This window comes from Anabrus simplex, chromosome 3, assembly GCF_040414725.1.
Source record: "Anabrus simplex isolate iqAnaSimp1 chromosome 3, ASM4041472v1, whole genome shotgun sequence".
In the NCBI taxonomy this organism is placed as follows: Eukaryota; Metazoa; Arthropoda; class Insecta; order Orthoptera; family Tettigoniidae; genus Anabrus; species Anabrus simplex.
The window spans coordinates 330,274,658-330,299,972 of NC_090267.1; the positions used below are offsets into that span (position 1 = coordinate 330,274,658).

The 25,315-nt window shown below is 40.0% G+C and overlaps 1 protein-coding gene across 1 annotated transcript in view; it reads left to right on the forward strand.

Moving 5' to 3' along the window:
- LOC136866796 (uncharacterized) overlaps window positions 1–25,315 on the forward strand; it is a 382,310-nt gene that overhangs the window by 333,259 nt on the left and 23,736 nt on the right. Inside the window, exons 24-26 of the mRNA XM_068226847.1 lie at window positions 470–612; window positions 21,723–21,920; window positions 22,205–22,411. Of these exons, the coding sequence (XP_068082948.1) occupies window positions 470–612; window positions 21,723–21,920; window positions 22,205–22,411 (548 nt within the window). The remainder of the gene's footprint in view (window positions 1–469; window positions 613–21,722; window positions 21,921–22,204; window positions 22,412–25,315) is intronic.

The following is a 25,315-nucleotide window of genomic DNA, read 5'->3' on the forward strand; positions in this document are numbered from 1 at the left end:
TGAAAACTAATTTAGTGGGTTCTCTTTAAAATAGATTACCAAGCAAATTAGCCATGCAGTTAAGGTTGCAGAGCTGTGTGCTTAGATTCAAACCCCACTGTTGGTAGACCTGAATATGGTTTACCATGGTTTCTCATTTTCACACCAAGCAAATGCTGGGGCTAAAGCAACTTCATTCTGACTATATAGCATCGCAATTTGAGCATTGCACAAAAACAGTAATTGCTGCATTTTACTGCTTGCGTGTGGCACATACTAGCCTGTGTTTAAGTATTAAGGATTCATAATGATGTAAAAGAATTGTATAATGTAGGATTCAAACTATCAATATTATGTTCTGTTAATGGGTAACATTTGACTACATGTGCTTCATCACAGGTTTGAGAAAGACTTGTATTAACAATTCACCTGATTCACTTGGCATGTGCCAATATTTCTATTAGGATTCTTAGGATCTACTGTTTTTCAGCTTTTCAGAACACAATTTCACTCTTCACTGGCAGCATATGGATGTAATGACATACACTCACACCAGACCTCTGCTCTTCTATTGGTTCACTCTATCAGTTAAGAAAGGAACAATCACATGGACAGCGAACTGTGAGCCAGTTGGTAAGATTTGATGTATGATGTAATTTGCTTGTTGCTTAGTAAACAGTAATTTCTAGCACCAGAAGAAAATATTTTCAAATTACACAAGAACGTCATTTATCTGGATTAAGGGGGACTGGAACTGATCCGGATTATCAAAAATCCAGATAATTTGAAAAAAAAAAAAAATACAGTACATGTTATATAATCTATTATCATAAGTTTTGCAGTAATACCTATTTCCAATGGTACAAAAAACGTAAGAACATTTTTTTTTACATTTACAACTCTGTTTTATGTACTAAAATAATGTGTGAGGTTTTTCTGTTTTCTATTTGTATAGCATTTGCGTGCAGCATGATCACAAAGACATTTTACTAACAACAGTTCTGCCAGTGTGATTTCAGTCAAGGATTCTAAATAGGTCTTCAGTTTGTTCAGCTGCATTGTTGCCTCTCCATGAGTCATTGTTTCTTCTGATGGAGCACCGGTTTCATTTCCAAATTCACCATCAGTGAATTAGTAGTGCGTTGCATTCAGAAGAGCGTAGGTTCGAATCTCAGCTCGGCAATCCTGAGAATGGTTTTCCACAGTTTCCCATTCTCAATTCCAGGCGAACACTGGGATGGTACCTTTGATAGACCATGGCCAAATTATTTCCAATTCCTGTCCTTAACTATCCTTGGCAGAAAAGACATTCAAGATATACATTTTTATTATTTTTGATCTGGATAAACTGGAGATCTGGATTAATGAGGGCCAGATAAATGGGGTTCTTATGTACATAACTTTTGAAGGGATATCTTACGATGTGAATGAGGGAAGTTTCATACTGCATTTGTCCACTGGCAGTGATTCATGGAACAGGTAATACAGGGAGAAAAGGAATGTTGTACCACATTCATACAGGATAGCAAAGAAAGAAATTTGCAAGCCATACAAGGAAACCATTTTTTATTTCTCGGACAAACTAATGGTTGTCAACAGGAATTTTCTTGGTGGGCGGGGCAAATGAACAAGTTTGGCTACTACTGCTACTACTACTGCTGCTACAACAATCATCATCCAAACCACTTGATTTACTGTAGCAGTCATGGACCTAGGCCAATAGATAAATACTATACAATAGTTTATGAAATGTCTTCAGGAACTTCAAAAGTATGGAATATTTAACAATTTCAATACCTGTAATATTAACTAAAAATTGCATAGAATTACTTGTACAAGAACAGGAAATACAAAATTTAATTCAGCATTGCTAGGAATCTCTACTGCTCTTTTCACATGGAACAACTCAAAAGAAACTGGAGTAGCTTGAATACCAGGAAACGGGTGACCAGGCAACATTGCTAGTGTATTTCAATGGCAGTACTCACATGGCACTACTGGAGTCTGAGAGACTGGAAGACTGAACCGACCGAGTATCCGCGACGCAGCATGCTGGTCTCCTTGCTAATCCACTCTTCCAGTGTGTTCAGTAGCGCGACTTGAACAAAATGCCGGAGCAAGTTTTCAACCTGAAATTCATGAGCGAAGTTGAAAAGCATCCTGTGTTGTATAATTACACAATGAAAGGGTACTCAAGACAAGATGTTACTAACAGAGCTTGGAGTGAGGTGTCCAAAGAAGGTCAACTCACAGGTAAGCATTCACTATCTTCTTTATTAGAAAGAGTGTAAACAAGAAAGGAAAAGAAAGTGAAACTATAAAAAATATTATTATTATTATTATTATTATTATTATTATTATTATTATTCATATATTGTTATTATTTATATGTCTATTTTTTATTTATACTTAATTTTTATGGGTTTTTTTTTGCAGTCAGTGAGTGCAAGGAGAAGTGGAAGAATTTCCGGTCTGTATTTGTCCATAACATGAAACCCACTCCCAGTGGTGCAGGTACCAAAATTAAAATTCAGTATAATTGACAGGAGCATTGCAATTTACACTTGCATACATCAAAATGTTGGGTACACCAATTGGAAATCTACCCTGAAACCTCCCACCAAACTATTATATCAAGTTGGAACAAGATATGCCTGACGTAACAGAAAAAATAGCTGACGTACCCGAAGAGGAAGAAAGTTCTCAATCAGTAGATAATCCATCACACCTTTTCCCCTTCCCCCTACCCCACAGCCAATGACCTCATCACAAAGAGAAGAAGCTACTCTTTCTCAGGAAATATCTTGAGTGGTACTCTCTATCCCCGCCCTCGCCCAAACTGCTTGAAGTCTCAGAAATGAACCATCACTGATGTGGACAAGTTGTTTGTTGAATATTTATAAGAAAAAAAAAAAAAAAAAAACCAAGACTTCTGAAGAGAAACCAGAAGAAGAAAAAGAAAAAGAAAAGAGATTGTATTTCTTGACTCTGCTTCCAGAGATTAAACCCATGACGGAAAATCAAATGAAGTTATTCAGGTATAGGGTTCTGCAGCTTATTGATGACATCATCACTACAACTGATTATGTGTCTCCCAACCTACAAACCCATAAACACACACTAATAACTGGCTCTTCCTCTTCATCAAAGTCTGTGGAGTCAGGACAGACCATGCTTGTGCAAGGGTTTCCCTTCTGAAAATCAAATGCCAGAGGGGCACCTACAACTTCCTACACTACAATATTATGGAGGTGTCTGTGAGGTTTTGGAACACGAACACTGAAAAACACTGAAATATTATGGAATACCTAGGTAGTTTTATTGTGGCTCTACGCACATTCTGCTTGATCCCTAGTTACTTATCGAACATTTCAATTTTGTCCTTACTTATGTGTGTGTATATTCAGCCCAGTTCACAATAAATAATTCAATATAAAACTATTAATATATAATTTTAAAATATATTATGAAAGTTGGGATGATGGAATTATGAAATCATAAATAGTATTAGACCCTATCATCATCAATCATCATCAACATCATCATCATCCCTCAGGGTTATCAGTAGTCCCTCTTCACAACTCACGCATTCCTTCATGTTGGTGTCCCTGTAATTTATGGCAGGAGTAATCTGTGTTAGTTCTAGGAATGTCTCCTTCCTCATTCTGTAGAATGCACGAAATTTGGAATCCGTTTCTTGCAATTCTTTCGCAGCAATGCATAATCTACAATTCTTTCTTCTTCTTTTTTTTTTTTTTTCAATGTACAATGGATCCAGAATCTTCCTTTACACCTCCTTCTGTAGTGGTTGTAATAATAATATTTTAGGATAACTTCTTCTTCACTACTAGAATCAGACATTTTCACGTGTATATCATGTGGTGGCTACTCGAAATTGCGTAGGCCGTGTGTAGAGAACGGACAACTTGGGTAACCTAGTCACTCAGTCTCCTGGTATCCAGGCTACTACAGTTTCTTTTGAGAAGTTTCATGTGAAGCGGGACTACCTGGCAAATTAACTTCTCGGATAATTTTTTTTTCTTAATGAATTTTTCTTGATGCAAGCTCATCATACAGAGGCCATCAAGTCTTTCATCAGTCACAGTTGCACCTAAGCACTTTTTCACACACCAAAGTGCATTGAAGGGCCTGTCCACCATGCAAGTTGTTGTAGGGAGGGCTATTGCAATTTTCACTGATGTAGATGTGGCTGGGAAAGAGAGTTTTGTTTCTTGTGGAATGGCAGTGTATTGTATTACCAGCTGAACCACTACTCACTTTGTTTTTCCACAGTTCATACCAGCACTTGGCTTCCTATACAAGATTATCAATGCTGTAAAATGTTTGAATATTTAAAATAATGCCATTAAATGAGGACGAACTTATGGATTTCATGTTCTCAGGATGCAACTGCAGTAAACTATAAATGACACTGCTTTCCTCTGAAAAATGTGATTCTAAAAAGTTGTTAGGGAATCCAAACAAAGTGTGTACAGGGAGAGACAATAGCAGTCTTCTGGAACAACTGTTGTCATGTTTGCTCTACATGTCTATCAAATGGTTTGCCTGGGAACAGATATTTCAACATTCACATGCAACACAGTTTTGTATACATTTTTCATAGTTTGTTGAAATCATGAATCTGCTTCACATCTGTACTTCTGAAACAATGAAATAAGTTCCTGTATGTGAGAGTGCACTGCACTAGAGCCCTGCATTGAAGCATTTTGCTCAAGCGTGAGCAAGGGATCACTTTGTTGGGTAGTATACTACTAGATGGAGCAAGTATGTGAGACTTTATTGCCCACCAGTGAACTAGGAGCTAAAGAGGTGGTGGAGGAAAAACTTGTAAGTCATGAATATAGTTTAAGAAAGCCAGAAGGCTTCAGAAGTAAAGTGTGGAGTTTTCTATTGTTATCAGTTAGTATGGTAAACAGGTAGGTTATCTTTCCTGTGAACAGTGTTCCAAGATGTTCAACCTCTTGCCCACACTAAACACTATAGTTCTAGGATTATACGGGAAGCTGTGGAAATACATAAAAACCTAACAATTTCAACAGGGACATTGACTATCAATTAAGTAATACGTGGTTGCAGCCATTAAGGATTTATGTAGGTAGTTCTTTTCCCTGTCCTTTCTATATTGTTATTTCATTTCGGTGTTTTCCAAATTCGTATATCCGTCATCACCAGTTGGTTCATTCCAAGTTGTGTGGTAATGTCATACTTTCATATGTGTATACACCGGGTATGCACCCCCTTCACATCGTCTCACATCATCTGCTGGTTTTCTCCATTTACTTTCTTTCTGTTCTTCAGCTCTGTTCTATTCTATCCTGGTGTCTTTTGTTACTTTTATTTGGTTAGTTTTTATTTTTTTCTACCACATTCGTCCCTGATTTGTCTGATGTCCTCTCTGATACTTCTCAAGCACGCACGGTGTGATAGAACATCTTAACTGTCGTCAGCTCCTGCCTGGAGCATTATGCCAGCATACAGCGAGCCACCTGGTGATGAACGAGCGTACCACTACTATTCTCCAACGGTAAAATATTCTTAAATTCGAACCCTCATTATTATAATAGAAGACTTCCTTGGGAACAGTCAAGATTTTCTTCTCAAGTTCTCTGCGAAACAGAAAGAGTTTCGCCTTGTTTTCTTGACACAGCATAAGCCCAAAAGCCCATATCATGTCTATAGTGTTCTACACTGTTAACATGCAATATAAGACTACAAACTACACATCTGAGGTCACACGTCTGTAAAGTAAGTGTCAACAAAACACAGAGTACAATACCACAAGCTGTTAAAAAAGTAGTTATGAAGTGTAAAATTGTGCACTGCTGACTGACATCTGTTCAATGTCGTGTCAGGTGACAGCTTTCATGAGATGTCTCAAGAACTGGTAAATATTGGCACACAGTATAGTAAAGAAGTTATTATATTAATAAAAACCACTTTTCCAATACATGACAATCCTTTATATGTAGGGTAAAATCATAATAGATATTATACTTAGGACATGTTCAACACATGCTTAGTGAGCATCATCAGTTAGACGTAACTTAATCCAAGATAGGTCAGGGCCCTCATCCTGGAATATTTAACGAAAAAAGTCTAATAATACATCGATAAAATATGAATTTTAACAATTTAAAAATAATTTAAAATTTAAACAATTTAAAATTACATTTAAAGCAATTTTAATGGTCACTATTTGTTTCAATAGACATAATATAATCTTACTGATTATTTTTATATTGTTAAAATTCGTATTTTATCAATGTGTTATTAGATGGTTTTTTTTGTTATATGTACCGGGATCAGGGCCCTGACCTACCTTGGATTAAGTTACTTCTAGCTGATGATGCTCACTAATCATGAGCAAAACATGTCCTAATTATAATATCTATTAATGGTTTCGTCCTAAATATAAAGGACTGTCATATATTGGAAAGGTGGTTTTTATTAATATATTAACTTCTTATTCTGAAATCCAATATGGTTTTATAATGAGATTCATAACTTGCAGTATAGTAAATGTTGATGATGTTCTACCCCATTCTACAACCATCTCAAGTATCATACAAGCAGAAGCCGCTGAAATAAGAGCAAATATAATGTCTGACATTATTCATGCCATAGAAAACCGTGCCTGTGCCTGTACTGCAGATTTGTGAAGGGGCACATGCAAGAAAAGTTATTTCCTTTGTATTACCGCTCACTACAGTGATCCTAAGTGGATACTAAAAAGCCTTATCTTAACAACATCCGTGTTCCCAGACAAGAGAATAACTGGAGAAAATATTAGAGAGGAAATCAAAGACAAGCTCATTGAACTGGGAATAGAGCCTGAACAATTAAAAAACATCTCTTTCACAACTGACCGACGATCAAATATCTTGAAGGCTCTTGAACCTTACCGTCATTGCCCATGTATTGCACGTTGGTTGAACACAGTACTGAAGCACATTTTTGATTAATTTTACCTAGAAAATGTCACAACACAATAATTGCTACAAAAATGTTTGTTCGTTTCATGTAGAAAACTGATTACGTTTACTTCTTAGAAACAACATTAAAACAAGAAATCAAAAAACTAGATGGAACAGTCTGCATACTACGTTGAATTCAGTTTTTGCACAATATTATAAAGTTAATGAGTTACTAAATGCAAAAAATGCCTTAGATAAGCTAGAAGTCTATGATAATAACCCGGTAGGACATCCCATCACTTTTCTGAAATCCTTTAAAGAGGCAAGTGGTGCTCTTGAAGGGGATACTTATGCGACAATTCAGTTGGTGCTTCTGTGGGTTCATAAGCTTAAATCTCACTGCAGACCAACAAATGAAGACATTAAGGTATGTTTAATCTTTACTGGACACTTATTAAAATAAATGTGTGTTATATTACTCTACTAAGATCAGCATTTTTCCGCACAAGTTTATTACATTTGTTACTATTTTTACACCCGACTCATTGGCTGAATGGTCAGCATACTGGCCTTCGGTTCAGAGGATCCCGGGTTCAATTCCCAGCCGGGTCGGGGATTTTAACCTTCATTGGTTAATTCCAGTGGCCCGGGGGCTGGGTGTTTGTGCTGTCCCCAACATCCCTGCAACTCACACACCACACATAATGCTATCCTCCACCACAATAACGCGCAGTTACCTACACATGGCAGATGCCGACCACCCTCATCGGAGGGTCTGCCTTACAAGGGCTGCACCCAGCTAGTAATAGCCACATGAAATTATATACTATTTTTACAGGAGATACAGAAACTTAAAGGATGAGCACTCCACTACTTGCAAGAGAAATTAGCGATTGACGAGGGGCACAAAAAAGGTTCCTTTCTGTGGCCATCTTTTCGTAAACTAAAACTTCTGCTCCAAGAAGAGACAGAATATTTGTTTGATACCATAAAGCATAAGTGCTGTGAAATCCCCTGTTGCCAGTTGTTTCCTGCGATTGTCCTTCTCACAAGCATAGTTCGTTTGTCAACACAGTTTCAAGCGCTCCCTGCTCGGGGGAAACCCACTCAAGTTGAGGACCTTCAAACAAATACAAGTGAGTGAAAAACATACAGTGCACTGCTCAGACACTCTCTACGGAATGTTTGTAACTGTCTTGAGAATGGCACTTTAACTTTGCTGTAATGTGAAGAACTGCAATGAAGGTACATAGTAGTAGTGGCACAAAGAAGCTGATGTATCCATTGCTTTGTATTTGCTGGGCTGAGTAGCTCAGCCAGTAGAGCGTTGGCCTTCTGAGCTCAAGTTGGCAGGTTCAATCCTGGCTCAGTCCGGTGGTATTTGAAGGTGCTCCAATACGTTAGCCTCATGTTGTTAGATTTACTGGCACATTAAAGAACTCCTACAGGACAAAATTCCAGCACATCTGTGTCTCCAAAAACCATACACGCTCAACATCGGCACTGTGTCTGGGCGGTTACTGCAAACTGTTAAAGGCTCTTGAAAGGAGACAGGTAGATGCCTGTGCAGTGCAGGAAACATGATGGTGTGGACAGAAGTCGTACATCAGATGTGGTTACATGCTGATATACAATGGTACTCGAGGAACAACCAGTGGCATTGGTACTGTTGTGTCAGCAAAGTTCATCAGCTATATCCCTGATGTGCAGCAATGTGATGACCATCTGATGAAGACTATCTACATTGCAGATGGAAGAAAAGTACACTTTTTTCAGTGCATACACCCCACAGACATGTTTGTCTGGAACAACAAAGGATTTGGAGATGCTTGAAGAGAAGACGACTGAAGTACCTCTAGAAGACTACCTCATTGTCACTGGTGATCCAAATGGACATGACGGTGAGGGCCTGCCGCAAGTGACAAGATTCAGATATCTTGGCTCCACGATCACTGAAATGAAATGTCGTATGGCTTTTAGTGCCGGGATATCCCAGGACGGGTTCGGCTTGCCAGGTGCAGATCTTTCTATTTGACGCCCGTAGGCAACCTATGCGTCGTGATGAGGATGAAACAATGATGAAGACAACACATACACCTAGCCCCCGTGCCATTGGAATTAACCAATTAAGGTTAAAATCCCCGACCTGGCTGGGAATCGAACCCGGGACCCTCTGAACCAAAGGCCAGTACAATGACCGTTCAGCCAACGAGTCAGACTCCACGATCACTGATGATGGTGGACTTGTTGAAGAGGTCAATGCAAGGATACCCGCAGCCTGGAAGAAATGGAGAACAATAACCGGCGTCACTTGCGACAGGAAGATGAAAGATAATCTTAAATCAAAAATCTATCGCTGTCATTTGACCTGCTCTACTATATGGTTGCGAATGTTGGCCAACTACGACTGAGACAGAGTGTCAACTGGTCCTTACGGAGACTAAGATGCTGAGGTGGACAGCTGGTGTCACTAAACTGGATCGCATCTCCAGTGAATCCATCAGGGAGAGATTTGGCGTTGCACCGATTCAAGAAAAAATGCGCGAGAATCATCTATGATGTTTTGGACATGTACTGAGGGCAGCGGCTGTCACTATCGCAAAGACGGGTTACGTGTTAGAAGTCGCCGGTAGGAGACCAAAAGGACAACCAAAACAGCGATGGGCCGATACCTTTCACAAAGATCTCAAGAGCATCATTCTCAACCCTGACATAGCTCAGGAGAGAACTAAATGGAGACAACGAATCCATGTGGTGGACCCCACCAGCAGGAGGGACACACGCTGAAGAAAAAGATGTTTGAGTTGCCATTTACTGCTAACTTTTCCAGGACTGTCATAATTTGTATGTAATTTTCTGCAATATTCTGATGCTTTTGTGTTTAACAGACCATTTAGATTTACAAAATAATGGACTTTTGGGAATCAGTTTTCTTTGGGTAGTGCTTTCTCAGAAGAAAACAATGATCTCTTTTATTGTAGTGCAGAAATTCCTTATTTCCTGTACTCCATATGAAGTTTATATCCTATCATTACACAGCCAACCATGCGAAACAGAAAGCCTATTTATATTTAGGTCTTAAAGTCAAAATAGCCAAATTGGACAAGGACATGAAATTTCTCAAACAGTGTATAGCTCACAATTTGAAACCCAACTTTCTTAAACGCAATTTTAAGAGACATCATTCTATGATGGCTAGCCAAGGCTGAAACTATTTCCTAGATTAGAAATGTAATTTAAACATTGCATAATATAGTATTGAAAAGGTGGACCATTATGACATAAGCTTAATTATTATGGCAATCATAATTCAATATGGATCAAAAGCATGAAGTTTATATCCTATGATTGACCAGAACACCAGCAATAAAGGTTCTTTCTTTTTTTTTTTTTTTTTTTTTTGCTATTTGCTTTACGTCGCACCGACACAGATATGTCTTATGGCGACGATGGGATGGGAAAGGCCTAGGAAGTGGAAGGAAGCGGCCGTGGCCTTAATTAAGGTACAGCCCCGGCATTTGCCTGGTGTGAAAATGGGAAACCACGGAAAACCATCTTCAGGGCTGCCGACAGTGGGGCTCGAACCCACGATCTCCCGATTACTGGATACTGGCCGCACTTAAGAAAGGTTCTTTCTAGTGTCATTCGCACAATCTTTGAAATTTTCCAGAACACCAGAAAAAAGGGTTTCTTCTGGCACCAGTAGGATGTGAGAATGAAATAGCCAGGCCTGCCATAGGGTGTTCAAACAGTCTTCATCACCATTTTACAGTATAGAGTCAGATTCCATTTCTTTATAATAATAGTATTAAAAACTGCAGAACAAAGATCCCCCCCCCCCTTTACACACCCTGCATATGCATTTTATAAACTGGTACAGTCACTATCCTAAAATGTTGCCAAATTTCTTCATTTTATCTCATTTCTTCCTTTCTCTGAGGAAAGTGTGCTTCTAACAGTAGTATAGTGGCTCTGGCATTTCTTATATACATCAGCCATTGGCTTTTGTATTATTATGTCACAACAAAGTGTTTCCCATAAGGAATAAAAACTTTTCAGTGAGACTGGACACATTTCTTTATTAATACAAGTGGAGGTGCATACTTACGCCTAGTACACCATACCTGCATTGTCCCACATAGATGGCTTATAGTGGTGTCTCAATGGTGCACTAGCTACCAGCATCTTGAAAAGTTGTGGCAATCCAACTGATGAGCCCACTGCCATAGTGGTGTGAAACGTTGGTAATTTCAAGATTGAAAAAGCCTAAAATTGAATGTTTTTAATGTTTCTTTTTGTTTGCAACACTCTTGATAGCAGTGGTATACTTTAACCTTTGAATCTGAAGAAGGCAGAAGGTTATTAGTCATTTTGCTGTGAGTTGCCTGTATACCTGGAAGAAATAATCTATTTTGAACTGCATCATTTCTTATGAAGCTACCCACACTTCGTGTTTCTTGAAATGAGCGTATCTTTGCTGACGGGGTTCAACTTGCGTTGCTGGGCTGAGTGGCTCAGGCAGTTGAGACGCTGGCCTTCTGACACCAACTTTGCAGGTTTGAAGAACCTGGCTCAGTCTGATGGTATTTGAAGGTTCTCAAATATTTCAGCCTCGTGTTGGTAGATTGACTGGCATATGAAAGAACTCCTGTGAGACAAAATTTTGGCACCTCAGCATTTCTGAAAAATAGTAAAAGTAGTTAGTGGGACTAAAGCCAATAACATTGTACCGGGCGGTACACCTCTACAACGCAAGTTCAAATCTGGCGCCAATTGAAACTCCTCTACAGGAGAAACTCTGAACTTTAAAAACAGAATCAACTCAACTGTTTATCAGAAGATGTCACTGGGTGTGTTTGAACTGCTTTTGTTGATCAAGAAGTGTAGACATTCTCTAACAGATGTCTCTACTAAAAAACTATGATAATGCACTCTGGTGCGAAGGAATGAACTTTCTTGGAGAAATTTTGTATTCATAAGTTTTGTCTTTACTAAATTTCGTTCTTTCATTTGAGGGTTGGCAATATTAAGCTTTCTTTCCGCCTGTTTTGAATTTAACCAATCCTAAATTTCTGTAATTGATTTCCCACCAATAAGGTGTTCCTTCATCGATTTGTGGGTAACTTTTGCTGTTAGAAAATAAACTTTTGTGGGTGGGTCTTAATCATTCATGAAAGGTCTCGAATTTTCCATGAGGGTATAAAAACTGCTGATTTTCTTGTATCCGGGCCACTTCAATAACATATAGCTTCGCGTGTGGATATGTAGCAGGGGGCGGGAAGCGCCTCTTTCTTCGGGCAACAGATCTTCAACAAGCTAATGGCAATTTAACATCTTTTCTTGCTAGCTCAGCAGTTTAACTCGCAGGGAAGGTTCGAAACCTTTAATATGTAACCAACCTTTTTAAAATGTAAATCCCATTTCAGTCTATGTAAAAACTACAAATCTCTTTAACTGTAAAGCGGGGATAGAGAGTGCTTTACCCTCTCGAGTTCCCCTTCATTTTGAAGTTGAGGTGACTACGTTTTCATAACCGTTTCTTCTCTTCCTTAATGTATTAAAGTTTTCTCATACAAGTCACCTCCCTAGCTTGGGATTAGCCCCTGTGTAATCGGCCTAGCGCCACTTAGGTTTTAAAATGTGTATTTAGGAGTGCTAATGCACGCCTCCATCCCTTTTGCGTTTTGGGCCATTTAAATTAACCTAGTATTTGCCCACTAAGGCCCAGTAGATTGGGTACGAGATACCCCTGTTTCTTTATAAGTTGTGCCTTGATGGCAGTTTAGTGTAATAGTCTGTTATTGCCTTTATAGGCTCGAAAGATTGAGAGCGGGTCAGCTCTTTATGGTGTTGTGGTAAAAGTGCCTTAGAGAGGCTTGAGATGTGAAGTTGGGAGCAAGTGTTCGACGTAATGAGGGGTTTTCTGCCCTTTGGTAATTTGTAGTTGTGAGCTGAGAGCTCAGACTTTGGGGCTCATAGTCCAGAATTTGTAATATCCTCTTAACTTGTGCTTTCGTTTGTAAAGTTGCATTGTACCTGATTTTTCTTTGTTATTTCACCTAGTGAAAATTGTTAAATCTTGTTATCAGTTGAAAATATAATCCTTTATTTAAATTTTAAAATTCATCTTTCGGACTTGTAGTTAGACCCATTCCATCCCGCACCTTCTTTCACCTCTGCTGATCCACCAAAACCTCGGAACAAGTGGTAGCAGAGCATGGTTGAATGGGTCTCATTTAGCCCCTTTTGACGGCTAAACATTGCTTTACTTTGAACTCTAACTATTTTCTCAGTCGCTGGAATTTTTTCGATCTTTCTAAATTTGTAAAGTTTTGTCATCATGTCCGGCCCTCGCGATGTCCTCCATCCCAGCTATTTGCGCAAGGAGGAATTGATCTATGAATTAACAATTAGAAATGTTCAATCTGGAGGCACGGTTGCAGTAGATACCAATAAGCTTAAAGATTCCCTTGATTTGCCTATTACCATCCCAACTTTGGGAGAGAAAGATATTGATAATGCTCTCTCCATGATCACTGATAATGCTACTGAGCTAGCATCTGTAGTTAGTTTTTTTGAAGGGGGTGATCCATCACCTAATTAGCTCAAACGTGTACAAGCTAGATTGTACCATTTTTCCAATAGAGTTAGTGATCTATTTTCTCTTGAGTTGAGCGACATTCAAGGGAAAGAGGCTAGTGCTCTTCTCGAAAACCTTTCCAAATTGTCCAGTAAGGTTAGCCTATTGTTAACTGGGGCAGTCGCTCCCAAAACCGACCAACCCGCTATGGTAAACGTAGTTAGCAAGGAGGATTTTCCCATGGGAGAAGAAAGTAGGAAATCTGTAGGAGTCCAACAAACTTCTGCCCCATTAGAAAACGAATCTGAATGTCGTACCTCGTTGAATAATGCACCTTCTGAAACAGCTTCTCCGCCACTTAAGCCTCTACCTACTATGTCACCTGGCTTCAGCAGTTTGCCCCATCCTTTAGCAATGTTGCTCAGAGGTATTTCTAAGTTCTCCGTCAATTCCACCAGTGATGTTATTGCCTTTCTAAGATTTTTCATTGAGTTTCAGGATCATGCTCTTGTTTGTTCTCTTTCTCCACGTCAAATCCTTCAAATTATTTACCCTTATTCCATTGGTCTCCTCTCAGACAAGATAGTTAGGGCAATTGCTGAAAAATCATCCATAGAAGACTTCCATGCCCATCTGTTAGCTAATTTTATTCCGGCCCGAGCTAGGTCATCGCTAATTCAAAAGTACTACTACCAAGTACAGCGTCTGGATGAAAACCTTGCAGACTTCATTCAAGATATCAAATTCTATACTAGAGTATTTGCCCTCCATTTTCCAGAAGATCAAATTGTACAGGCTATTGTGGAAGGAATTTCCCCATTTTACAGGTCATACTTATGTTTTGCGTCGCGTCCGCAAACTTTTGCCGAGTTGGAAGCTATGACTGTCTCAGCCGAAGGGGTTAGATATGCCGACACCTTACGTGTCACGAAGGAGCCCCCTCCACCTTCGAGTAATTTTCGGCCTCCACCTCGCCGAACTCCCCCCAATCCGCAAATGCTATGCTTGTGGGTCGGCAGACCATCTACGTAATAAGTGTCCATTGATCAAACCTAGCGGGACAAGGAGTGGAGCAGGGTCATCCCAAGGCTGTTTTAAATGCGGCCCTTTCTCCCATATTGCCAAAAATTGCCCGAATTTGAATAGCACTCCCTCCTGCTCAACTTCGGGTGCAACTTCCACCAACAATCAAAAGTGACTAGTGGCTTCGGCTGAGTCGACTAACTCTTCTTTCCGAGGCTCAGCCCCAAGTAAACCTGCCGAAAACTCAGGGAAAACTCAGTCCTCTAATTTATCTTTTGAAGGTCCCAAAGAATGTCTTAAGATTGCGGCGGATCCCCCCGCACCTGTTCCATTTCTCAAAAATGAATTAAATAATGAGCCTGTAACTGCTCTTTTAGACTCAGGCAGTGTTTGTTCCATTATTTCGGCCGAGTGGTACTCTAAATTAAAATCTGTTTGTAAACTTCCTGATTTTTGTTCGTCTTTGGTTCAATGCATTTCGGCTAATAATTCCCCGTTAGAAATTTTAGGTTTTCTGTATACCAAAATTAGAATTGCTAAATTTACTTGGAAAGTTAAACTGTTTGTGGCTAAACACTTGTCTTGCCCAATTATATTGGGAGCGGATTTCATGTCGCACACCGGTCTAGTGCTCGACCTTCAGAGCAAGTCGTGCACTTTCAAATTTCAAAATCCCTTTACTAAAATGTAATTCTGTATCATGTTCATCTGTTTCGCCTACCCAGGATGAGATGTTGTTAGACCTTAGACATCTACCTGAGGACCAGGCTGAGAGTATTCGTAAGTTGTGTCAGTCGTTTCCAGATGTTTTTTCTGATACCTTTGGTGTTACTGAAGTTATTGAATACAAGATCGAGGTTACGGATTCGATTCCTGTCCTCTTTCCACCTTATAGGCTATCTCCACCTAAAATGAGGGCTCTGAAAGAAATCATAGATCAGATGCTAAAAGATGGTATTATTCGCCCCTCTAAGTCGGCATATTCTTCGCCTATTTTTCTAGTCCCGAAACCCCAAGGTGGCTTCAAGCCTGTGATTGATTACAGGGCTCTCAATCGGAAGGTGGTGTTACAATCTGTGCCCCTTCCCGACCTTCATTCTTGTTTCTCATGGTTTCAGAAAGCTAAGTTCTTCACCATCTTAGACCTCAATCAGGCTTATAATCAGATACCTCTGCCGGAAGAATCTAAACATCTTACAGCGTTTGCCATGGATTGGAATGTGTATGAGTACAACCGCGTGCCTTTCGGGCTCCCCACGGGAGCAGCTGTGCTTACAAGACTGCTAGATAGGGTCTTCTCCGACATCAAATTCGAGTACTTATATCATTATCTGGATGATGTCGTCATATTTTCGGAGACCTTTGAAGAACATCTAGATCATCTGAAAGAGGTCCTTAATCGCCTTCGTAAGGCAGGGTTAAATGTGAAGTTATCTAAGGTTGCCTTCGCTAAACCTTCCATGTCATTCCTAGGGCATATTGTGTCACCCGATGGTGTCGCAGTGGATCATTCTATAACACAGGCCATCCGTGATTTCAAACCTCCCAAGGACATAAAAGGTATCGCCAGGTTCATTGGCATGGTGAATTTCTTCAGGAAATTTATTCCTAACTTCACTAATAGAGCGGCGCCCTTGAACTTTCTTCGTAGGAAAGGCGTCAAATTTGAGTGGGGGTCGTCTCAACAAGCCATTTCTCAAAGAAATTCATCGTCCAAACCGACGCGTCGGCGGCGGTTGCAGTCCTTCTTCAAGAGACTGAACTAGGGAGGCGACCCATCGCCTATGCGTCTAGGACATTATCGGCTCAAGAAGCCAAGTATTCCATCTATGAACTTGAGGGTTTGGCTGTCTTATTTGCATTATAGAAGTTCCGCCTCTATCTGGAACATGTCAAGTTTGACTTGGAAACAGATAACCAAGCCTTAAGTTGGGTCTTAGCTAGGCCGCGTCCTACGGGTCGTATAGCCCACTGGGCCATCAGAATTTCTGCCTTCCAATTTGACGTTAGGCATATAAGAGGTACTGAAAATGTTGTAGCGGACAGACTAAGCCGTATGTTTTCCAATGATGTAGAGACCTGTGCTTTACCCTCTCGAGTTCCCCTTCATTTTGAAGTTGAGGTGACTACGTTTCCATAACCGTTTCTTCTCTTCCTTAATGTATTAAAGTTTTCTCATACGAGTCACCTCCCTAGCTTGGGATTAGCCCCTGTATAATCGGCCTAGCGCCACTTAGGTTTTAAAATGTGTATTTAGGAGTGCTAATTCATGCCTCCATCCCTTTTGCGTTTTGGGCCATTTAAATTAACCTAGTATTTGCCCACTAAGGCCCAGTAGATTGGGTATGAGATACCCCTGTTTCTTTGTGAGTTGTGCCTTGATGGCAGTTTAGTGTAATAGTCTGTTATTGCCTTTATAGGCTCGAAAGATTGAGAGCGGGTCAGCTCTTTATGGTGTTGTGGTAAAAGTGCCTTAGAGAGGCTTGAGATGTGAAGTTGGGAGCAAGTGTTCGACGTAATGAGGGGTTTTCTGCCCTTTGGTAATTTGTAGTTGTGAGCTGAGAGCTCAGACTTTGGGGCTCGTAGTCCAGAATTTGTAATATCCTCTTAACTTGTGCTTTCGTTTGTAAAGTTGCATTGTACCTGATTTTTCTTTGTTATTTCACCTAGTGAAAATTGTTAAATCTTGTTATCAGTTGAAAATATAACCTTAATTTAAATTTTAAAATTCATCTTTCGGACTTGTAGTTAGACCCATTCCAGTCCGCACCTTCTTTCACCTCTGCTGATCCACCAAAACCTCGGAACAAACATTATTATCAATTTGTGGTTACTCAGATGAAAGCAAGTTGTTTCTGTTTTGGTTGTGCTAGGTGTCAGATGCAACTTTTGAAAGAAATTTGTCAGTAAGCACAGATTTTTCATTAGCATGTCCTCAAGGCTGTTAAATATTGTGTATTACATTGCTATGCAGGTATCATCGGCATAAGCAATTGTCTTGACACCATTTCTAGAATGTCTGCAAGATAAACACTGATAACAGAGAGGCTAATATAGAACCTTGCAGGTGTCCATTGTTTAGTCTTCTTTGTTTGCGCAGGGTATTGTTCATGACCACTTGAATTATTCTACCTGAAAGCATGTGATTGATTAAATCTCTTTTGATTTTGTACTGTAAGGTTTCTAGGTGTTTATACATTAGCCCGTCCCTTCATTCAGTATCAAAAGCAGCCGTGAGATCTATGAACACTACACTGGTTTTTAGCTTCTCTTCAAATCCAGCTTCACTGAATGCTATCAAAGCAAATACTTCATCTTTGCAAATTTGTTCTGGTCTAAAGCCTGTTTGTTCTGTGGGGAGGATCTTGAAAATGGTTGGACTGATTCTGTAGCAGATCAGTCTTTCCAGTAGCTTGTAGGTATACCTTAAGCAGTTTTCAAGGTGCCAAGAAAGCAATGATCTTTGATCTCTTGAACTCTGGTGGCAGTTGTCCTGTATGTCAGGTGGATGAAAAGAAGTCATCAAGCCATTTCCTAGCATTTTTACCACAGTGAACAAGAAACTCATTGTGAATGTTGCCAAAGCCTGGGGACTCACCCATTTTGCAGCTTTGAAAGGCCATTGTAACTTCATCTATGGTCATGGTGATGCTAGTTCCCATATACAGGAGCTTGTTTTTCTTAGGTTTTGCAGGTTTCTTCTGATTACTTTGGAGTGTGCTTTGTCTGATTTAGCCCTGGACATCTGAATGATTTGGTCTGCTACTCTGTCTGGTTTGACTTCCTGAGGTGCCTGTGGTTTGTGGGAATGGCTTTCTAGCTTCTTTAGAAAGCTCCAGGCTTTTTTTACTCGAATATTTAAAATCTAGTTCCTCAACCGTTTTTGTCCATCTTTCCCTTCTGTCCTTATCCAGACTGCAAATGAGATCATCTGCAACTTCTGTCTGACCACTCTGTAGAAAATGTTTATATAGAAGCTCACTAGTGTCCTTCAGCACAGTAGGTATTGTTTCCAATCCTGCCTGGGTGTGTGTTTTTTAGCATTTGAGATTACCATCCTGATGAATTTCTGGTAGCTACCAGGGGTGGGACTGATCCATTGGATATTGTTGTCAAGATCTTGAGAAAATTGGTCCCAGTTGACTTTGGAAAAATTCCATTGCAGGTATGGTGAATTTTCAATGACTGATATCAGCATTTCTACTTCTAGGATGATGAGATGTGTTGACTGTGTGAAAATTTATCAGAAATGCATCTGGTGGCTGGCAGAGGTAGATCTGCATCATCATTTGTACCAAAGCTCATGTTAAGATTAATTTCATATTTCCATCTGGCTGAACGGAATGTGCGTTTATCTTTAGGATCATACACGAGGTGTAGATTGTGTGTTTTGGCCCAGCTGATCTCTTCAGTAACTTGTGAATTAACTTGTCTGTTTTCCCAGGTGGTATGATGATTGTTGAAATCACCAGTAATGATAGGTGGATGTGAGATGGTTGGCAGAAAACCATCAAGCCATGAAGCATTGGGTGACTAGTAGATATTTATAATGCTTAAGTTGCCCATTTTGATTGTTATATAGGTAGCTGTTCTGTGTTGGTCATAATAAGTGGCAGCTATCATATGAGATCCAGGGACTGAACTGTGTGTCTGAAGTTGGTCTGCGTTGCTTGCGTGTGCTTCCTGCTTTGTGAAGGATCTTGTGTAATATTTCACATTTTGTTCTGCTAATACTTTTGATGTTGAGATGGCAGATATGGAGAGCTCCTCCAGGGAATCTAGCCTTTGAAAAAGCCTTTGTGCAGCTCTCATAAGAGCCTTTGAATGAGTGTGGGTATTGCTTCATCCAGGAGGTCAAGAGACAGGTCCAGATAACCAATGCTGCAGAGTGCCTTTTGTTGCAGAGCCTTTGAGCCTGTAGTGACTGTTCTTTAGGACCACCCAGGAGACGTGTAGCTTAAGAAATACTACAGAAGCAAAGAGTCATTGTCTCCTATTGATTTAGGAAACAAAACAGAAAAAAACTGGTTATAAGTATCTGTAATCAATTGGAAGTATGGAAAGAATACATTGAAGATCTCTTCCATTATGGGCATCCTGCTGTTCATGGGAGATCTGAGTGCTCTGAAGGACCTACAATCTTAAAATCAGAAGTACATCATGCAATAGAAATTTTGAAAGATATAAAAGCTGGTGGGATCAGATGAAATTCCAGATGAGATCCTAAAACTCTGTGACAAAAATAGTATTGGTAAAATAGTAAAAATTTTCGATGATGCATATGACACAGGAGAAATTCCTGAAGATTGGGTAACATCAGCTTTCATTCCTCTGCCTGGAAAGTTACATGCCAAATGTTGTAATTAATATTGACTGACCAGTTTATTGAGTCATCTGCTAAAAATATTTCTCAGAGTCATTCATCCTAGAATAAGAAAGACATGTGAAAAACATATTGAAGAATCAAAGTTTGGAATTAGAAATGGTTTTGGAACTTGCAAAGCTCTTTTCACATTAGCAGTCACAAAAATGCCAAAAACAACAGAAAGATGTCTGTGCCTGTATCATACATAATGAAAAAAGCATTTGACAGAGACAGACATGAGGAATTTGTGAAACTGTTACATGGAACTGCGATAGATAACATAGATATCAGAGTCATCGAGAGCCTATATGGGAAGCAAAAAGCTGTAGTTAAGATAGAAGAAGGCGTAATGATGCTTGTTGTTTAAAGGGGCTTAACATCTATGTCATCAGTTGAAGAAGAAGTATCAAATTACCCCAATATTCATTGAGGAGTCAGGCAAGGCTGTGTGTGATCCCCATTACTGTTCAACCTATACTTTGATACTATTTTCTGAAAATACTAACAAATATGGAAGTGGGAGTAAGAGCCAGTGGTGAAATTGAAAGCACACCATGATATGCAGATGATACAGTAATCTTTAGTGAGAGTATTGAGAACTGTTAGTTACTTCTAGACAAGCTGAACGACATCGGCAAAGAAATGGGCTTAAATATAAATGCTGACAAAACAAAACTAATTGTTTTTCAGCAAAATGAAGAACAAGACTGCCACTTGAAAACTTAAACAACATGCAATCCAACAAGTAAGCAAGTTTAAGTAACTTGGCTGCTTGGTTACTGATGCCCTAGATCCTGATATAGTAACCATTGTTGCGCAGTAATGTGCTGAGTTTAAAATTTCAACAACATATGATAAACCGCTATGTGTGGTCCAGCTTGCTCTATGGTGTTGAGACATAGACTTTGAAACAGCACGCACTTAAGAAGTTCAAAGACCTCGAAATATGACTACACAGAGGAATATTATAAGTCTCCTCATTAATTTATGTCTGTTCACATGTACTACATGGCAAAAAAGAAGGTTCTTCAATTTATTTTGAAGGGCAAAGGGTAAAAGAGAGAAGATGAACATCCTTCCTTACCAATATTAAAGAGTGGACTTTTATACAGAGTATTGAACAACTGTACTGTGTTGCAGAAGACAGAAAAGCATTAGTTGTAGTGATCACCAATGTCCAGGAGACTGGGCATGACAGAAGAAGAAAAAGAACAGATATCACTGGCCTCTTCTTCAGTGTGAAGAGGCAAAAATATAATTTTCCAAATGTCTTTCAAGAACAAATTGTCATCTGCATAATGAAGTATTTGGTAACAATACTTCAGCATCATTTATGTAGTCCACATGGCTCTTAGGAAGATTGTTCTCCAAGCTTGCTCCTGTTTGTAATGATAACCATTTTCTAAACATATTTATATTTTATAATATTTTATAATGCAATTTGTGGGTTATGGTGAGTCATTTGGCAAACCTAAGATGTTAGATCAGATTTTTTTTAAATCAAAATTTATACATGTGTTGAAGTACAGTACATGTTCCTTGCACTTTTGGAGAAAATGTTTCTCACTGGGTGAAAAACTTACGCTTGTGTATTTTTTGCAGTTTTGCTCCTGAACCCCAATTTGAAATGACCTCCTCCCCAAGAGTTTTGGAATTGTTTTAGGGATCTTGGGGGTATCAGATTCTCTGATACTAAGTTTTAACTTTCTAATGTGCCCAAAAGTGCCTCATTAATTTATGTCTGTTTACATCTTATATTTGCCTTTATAGAACGTTACACTTCAAATTATTAGTACAGATATTTCAATAATAACTGATTCACATTATCCATTCTCTGCAGATCTTGATGGCCCTCCAGTAAATGGTGGATGGTCAGAATGGGGTCCATCTATCTGTAGTGTGACATGCGGTGGTGGGAAAGGAGTACAGACTCGCACTTGTTCCAACCCCAGGCCAAACATATATGGCAAGGACTGTGAAGGAAGTTCAACATTGACAGGAAGATGTAATGAGTACCCTTGTGGAGAGTTATCACCAGGTAACATTAGCCAAATATCATTATACATCAACTTCTCAGTGAGGAAAGCAACAGGAAACTACCTAGTTTGCCTCTTAAGTGATGCCTAGACTATCTATGACAGCTGTTGGTGGAGCTGAATACCAAACATACATACACACAAAATGGTATGAATGGTTAAAAATTTTCAGCACACATTTCTTCCACTATTCCAAAAGCTCCAAATCAGGTTAAATATGAAACAGTATATCATTGATGATTAATTAGTGCATGTTTTAAGACTTATCTTCTGCTGTTTTATACAGATACAGTAGAATTCCTGAAGAATAATCTACAGAGAGAGCACTTCAGTATAGAAATGATGGAGGGAGACAGTGTCTTACTTCGTTGTAACCAAAAGGCTCTGGAACGAATTGATAAGGAGTCTCCTGATGCTGAAATAGAATGGACAAAAAATGGAATGTATCTAAGTAAAGTAGATATAAGGATACATGAGACTGAGGAGCAAGTAGGTAAGAAAAATCCCTAATGCAGTGAAAAAATAACTGTGAATATGTGGAAGAATCAACCAGGGAGTGAAAGGATGTGTAAATGAAAAATACGTATACACGAGCAAGATATCTGTGCTTCGTTATGGTTTTAAATTGAAAATTATTTTTCAAAATTTTACATTTTGGAGAGTCTACTGTCAACTGAGCCTGTAAAACACACCCTCAGTTCGTACATCAAATAGTTTGGGTTTTTTTTGGTGGGGGGGTGATTATTCATTTTCTAACATGCTTTTGAATCCTGTACAGAAAAAATGGAATGTTTTTAAACATTATCTTATTTAACATGTAGGATGTAAAAGCGATCAAGCTGCAAAATTTAGATGTTGTACGTCACACAGTACTAGAAGAATGAATGTTATTCAGTGATGAATGTTTTAAAATACACTGACTGACAGAGCAAATGCAACACCAAGAAGGAGTGGTTCGAAAGGGATGAAAGTTGGGGAAAAAACAGAGACGGCACGGACGAATAATTGATGTTTATTTCAAACCGATATGCAGGTTACACAATGCGCACGGCATCGACTCAGTAGGATGTAGGACCACCGCGAGCGGCGATGCACGCAGAAACACGTCGAGGTACAGAGTCAATAAGAGTGCGGATGGTGTCCTGAGGGATGGTTCTCCATTCTCTGTCAGCCATTTGCCACAGTTGGTCATCCGTACGAGGCTGGGGCAGAGTTTGCAAACGGCGTCCAATGAGATCCCACACGTGTTCGATTGGTGAGAGATCCGGAGAGTACGCTGGCCACGGAAGCATCTGTACACCTCGTAGAGCCTGTTGGGAGATGCGAGCAGTGTGTGGGCGGGCATTATCCTGCTGAAACAGAGCATTGGGCAGCCCCTGAAGGTTCGGGAGTGCCACCGGCCGCAGCACATGCTGCACGTAGCGGTGGTGGGCATTTAACGTGCCTTGAATACGCACTAGAGGTGACGTGGAATCATACGCAATAGCGCCCCAAACCATGATGCCGCATTGTCTAGCGGTAGGGCGCTCCACAGTTACTGCCGGATTTGACCTTTCTCCACGCCGACGCCACACTCGTCTGCGGTGACTATCACTGACAGAACAGAAGCGTGACTCATCGGAGAACACGATGTTCCGCCATTCCCTCATCCAAGTCGCTCTAGCCCGGCACCATGCCAGGTGTGCACGTCTATGCTGTGGAGTCAATGGTAGTCTTCTGAGCGGACGCCGGGAGTGCAGGCCTCCTTTAACCAATCGACGGGAAATTGTTCTGGTCGATATTGGAACAGCCAGGGTGTCTTGCACATGCTGAAGAATGGCGGTTGACGTGGCGTGCGGGGCTGCCACCGCTTGGCGGCGGATGCGCCGATCCTTGCGTGCTGACGTCACTCGGGCTGCGCCTGGACCCCTCGCACGTGCCACATGTCCCTGCGCCAACCATCTTCGCCACAGGCGCTGCACCGTGGACACATCCCTATGGGTATCGGCTGCGATTTGACGAAGCGACCAACCTGCCCTTCTCAGCCCGATCACCATACCCCTCGTAAAGTCGTCTGTCTGCTGGAAATGCCTCCGTTGATGGTGGCCTGGCATTCTTAGCTATACACGTGTCCTGTGGCACACGACAACACGTTCTACAATGACTGTCGGCTGAGAAATCACGGTACGAAGTGGGCCATTCGCCAACGCCGTGTCCCATTTATCGTTTGCTACGTGCACAGCACAGCGGCGCATTTCACATCATGAGCATACCTCAGTGACGTCAGTCTACCCTGCAATTGGCATAAAGTTCTGACCACTCCTTCTTGGTGTTGCATTTGCTCTGTCAGTCGGTGTATTTCTCAACATCAAGAACACAGAAGACCACCTTTCATGTAAAATTTTGAGATCGTGCCTGAAACGGTTTCAGAAGAATGTATATTGTGTTTTTGAGAGTCAACCACCATCTAAACCGCTTAGAGGAGGAATATTTTGAAGTATAGTCTATATTTTACATCTAGGACATAAACGAAGAACCTTCTTGTAAAATTACAAATTTGTATGGGTTGCTAGCCTGAGGGAATTATTATTATTATTTCTACTATATTCGTGAGCATTATATAAACAATATAATTGTACTAGGCCATAAAGAAGCAGGTAGTAATGTTTTTCAGATGAGTATAATATACGCGTTAGTTGGTTTACCTACCTCTGAAAAAATAAGGGGCTGGTGAACCACCCGGTATATAGATAACGAGATAGATAGCTGCTGTCCTTTACCCTCCTGAAGTGCTGCATGATTATTTTCAATGACCATCCTTTGCTTTTTAGCTTCTTCTTCACATACAGTAATTGAAAGGAACATAGTCTTCAGATACATCATCATTCAAAGGCTCAATAACAGGTTCGACATCAGTAGTTTCCTTGGATGGCATTTGCGCTAATTCTTCATCCTCCAGCATTTCAGTGATAGTGACATCTTCAAATTTCTTGAACAAACGGAAAATAGTGTTTCTGGTTTCTCTTTCCTTCTCGTGTACTTCACGTGAAGAAGACGATAATTCAGTCTGGTGTAAAACCTTCAGTACCTTATTTAGGTCAATTCTCATTGTAGAAGATACAAACACAAGTGCACAGTCTCAAGAATTCACTAATTACAAATCACCACAGTAACCTCTCACAGATATAAACAACTACTCTGGAGTCAGACAAAATAGTGTTCTAATGCACTGGCACAACTGTATGGTACTGTATGCATGAATTACATCTAACTTCTTATCTGTAGCAAACAAGTCATTATGGGCAGCTAAAATATGAGCTACTGCCATCTAGTTTACCATTTGTATATATTTACAAAAGATGAGATAATACCTATCAGGCAGTTCATGAAACTTCCTTGTTAGGAAAAAACAAAAACA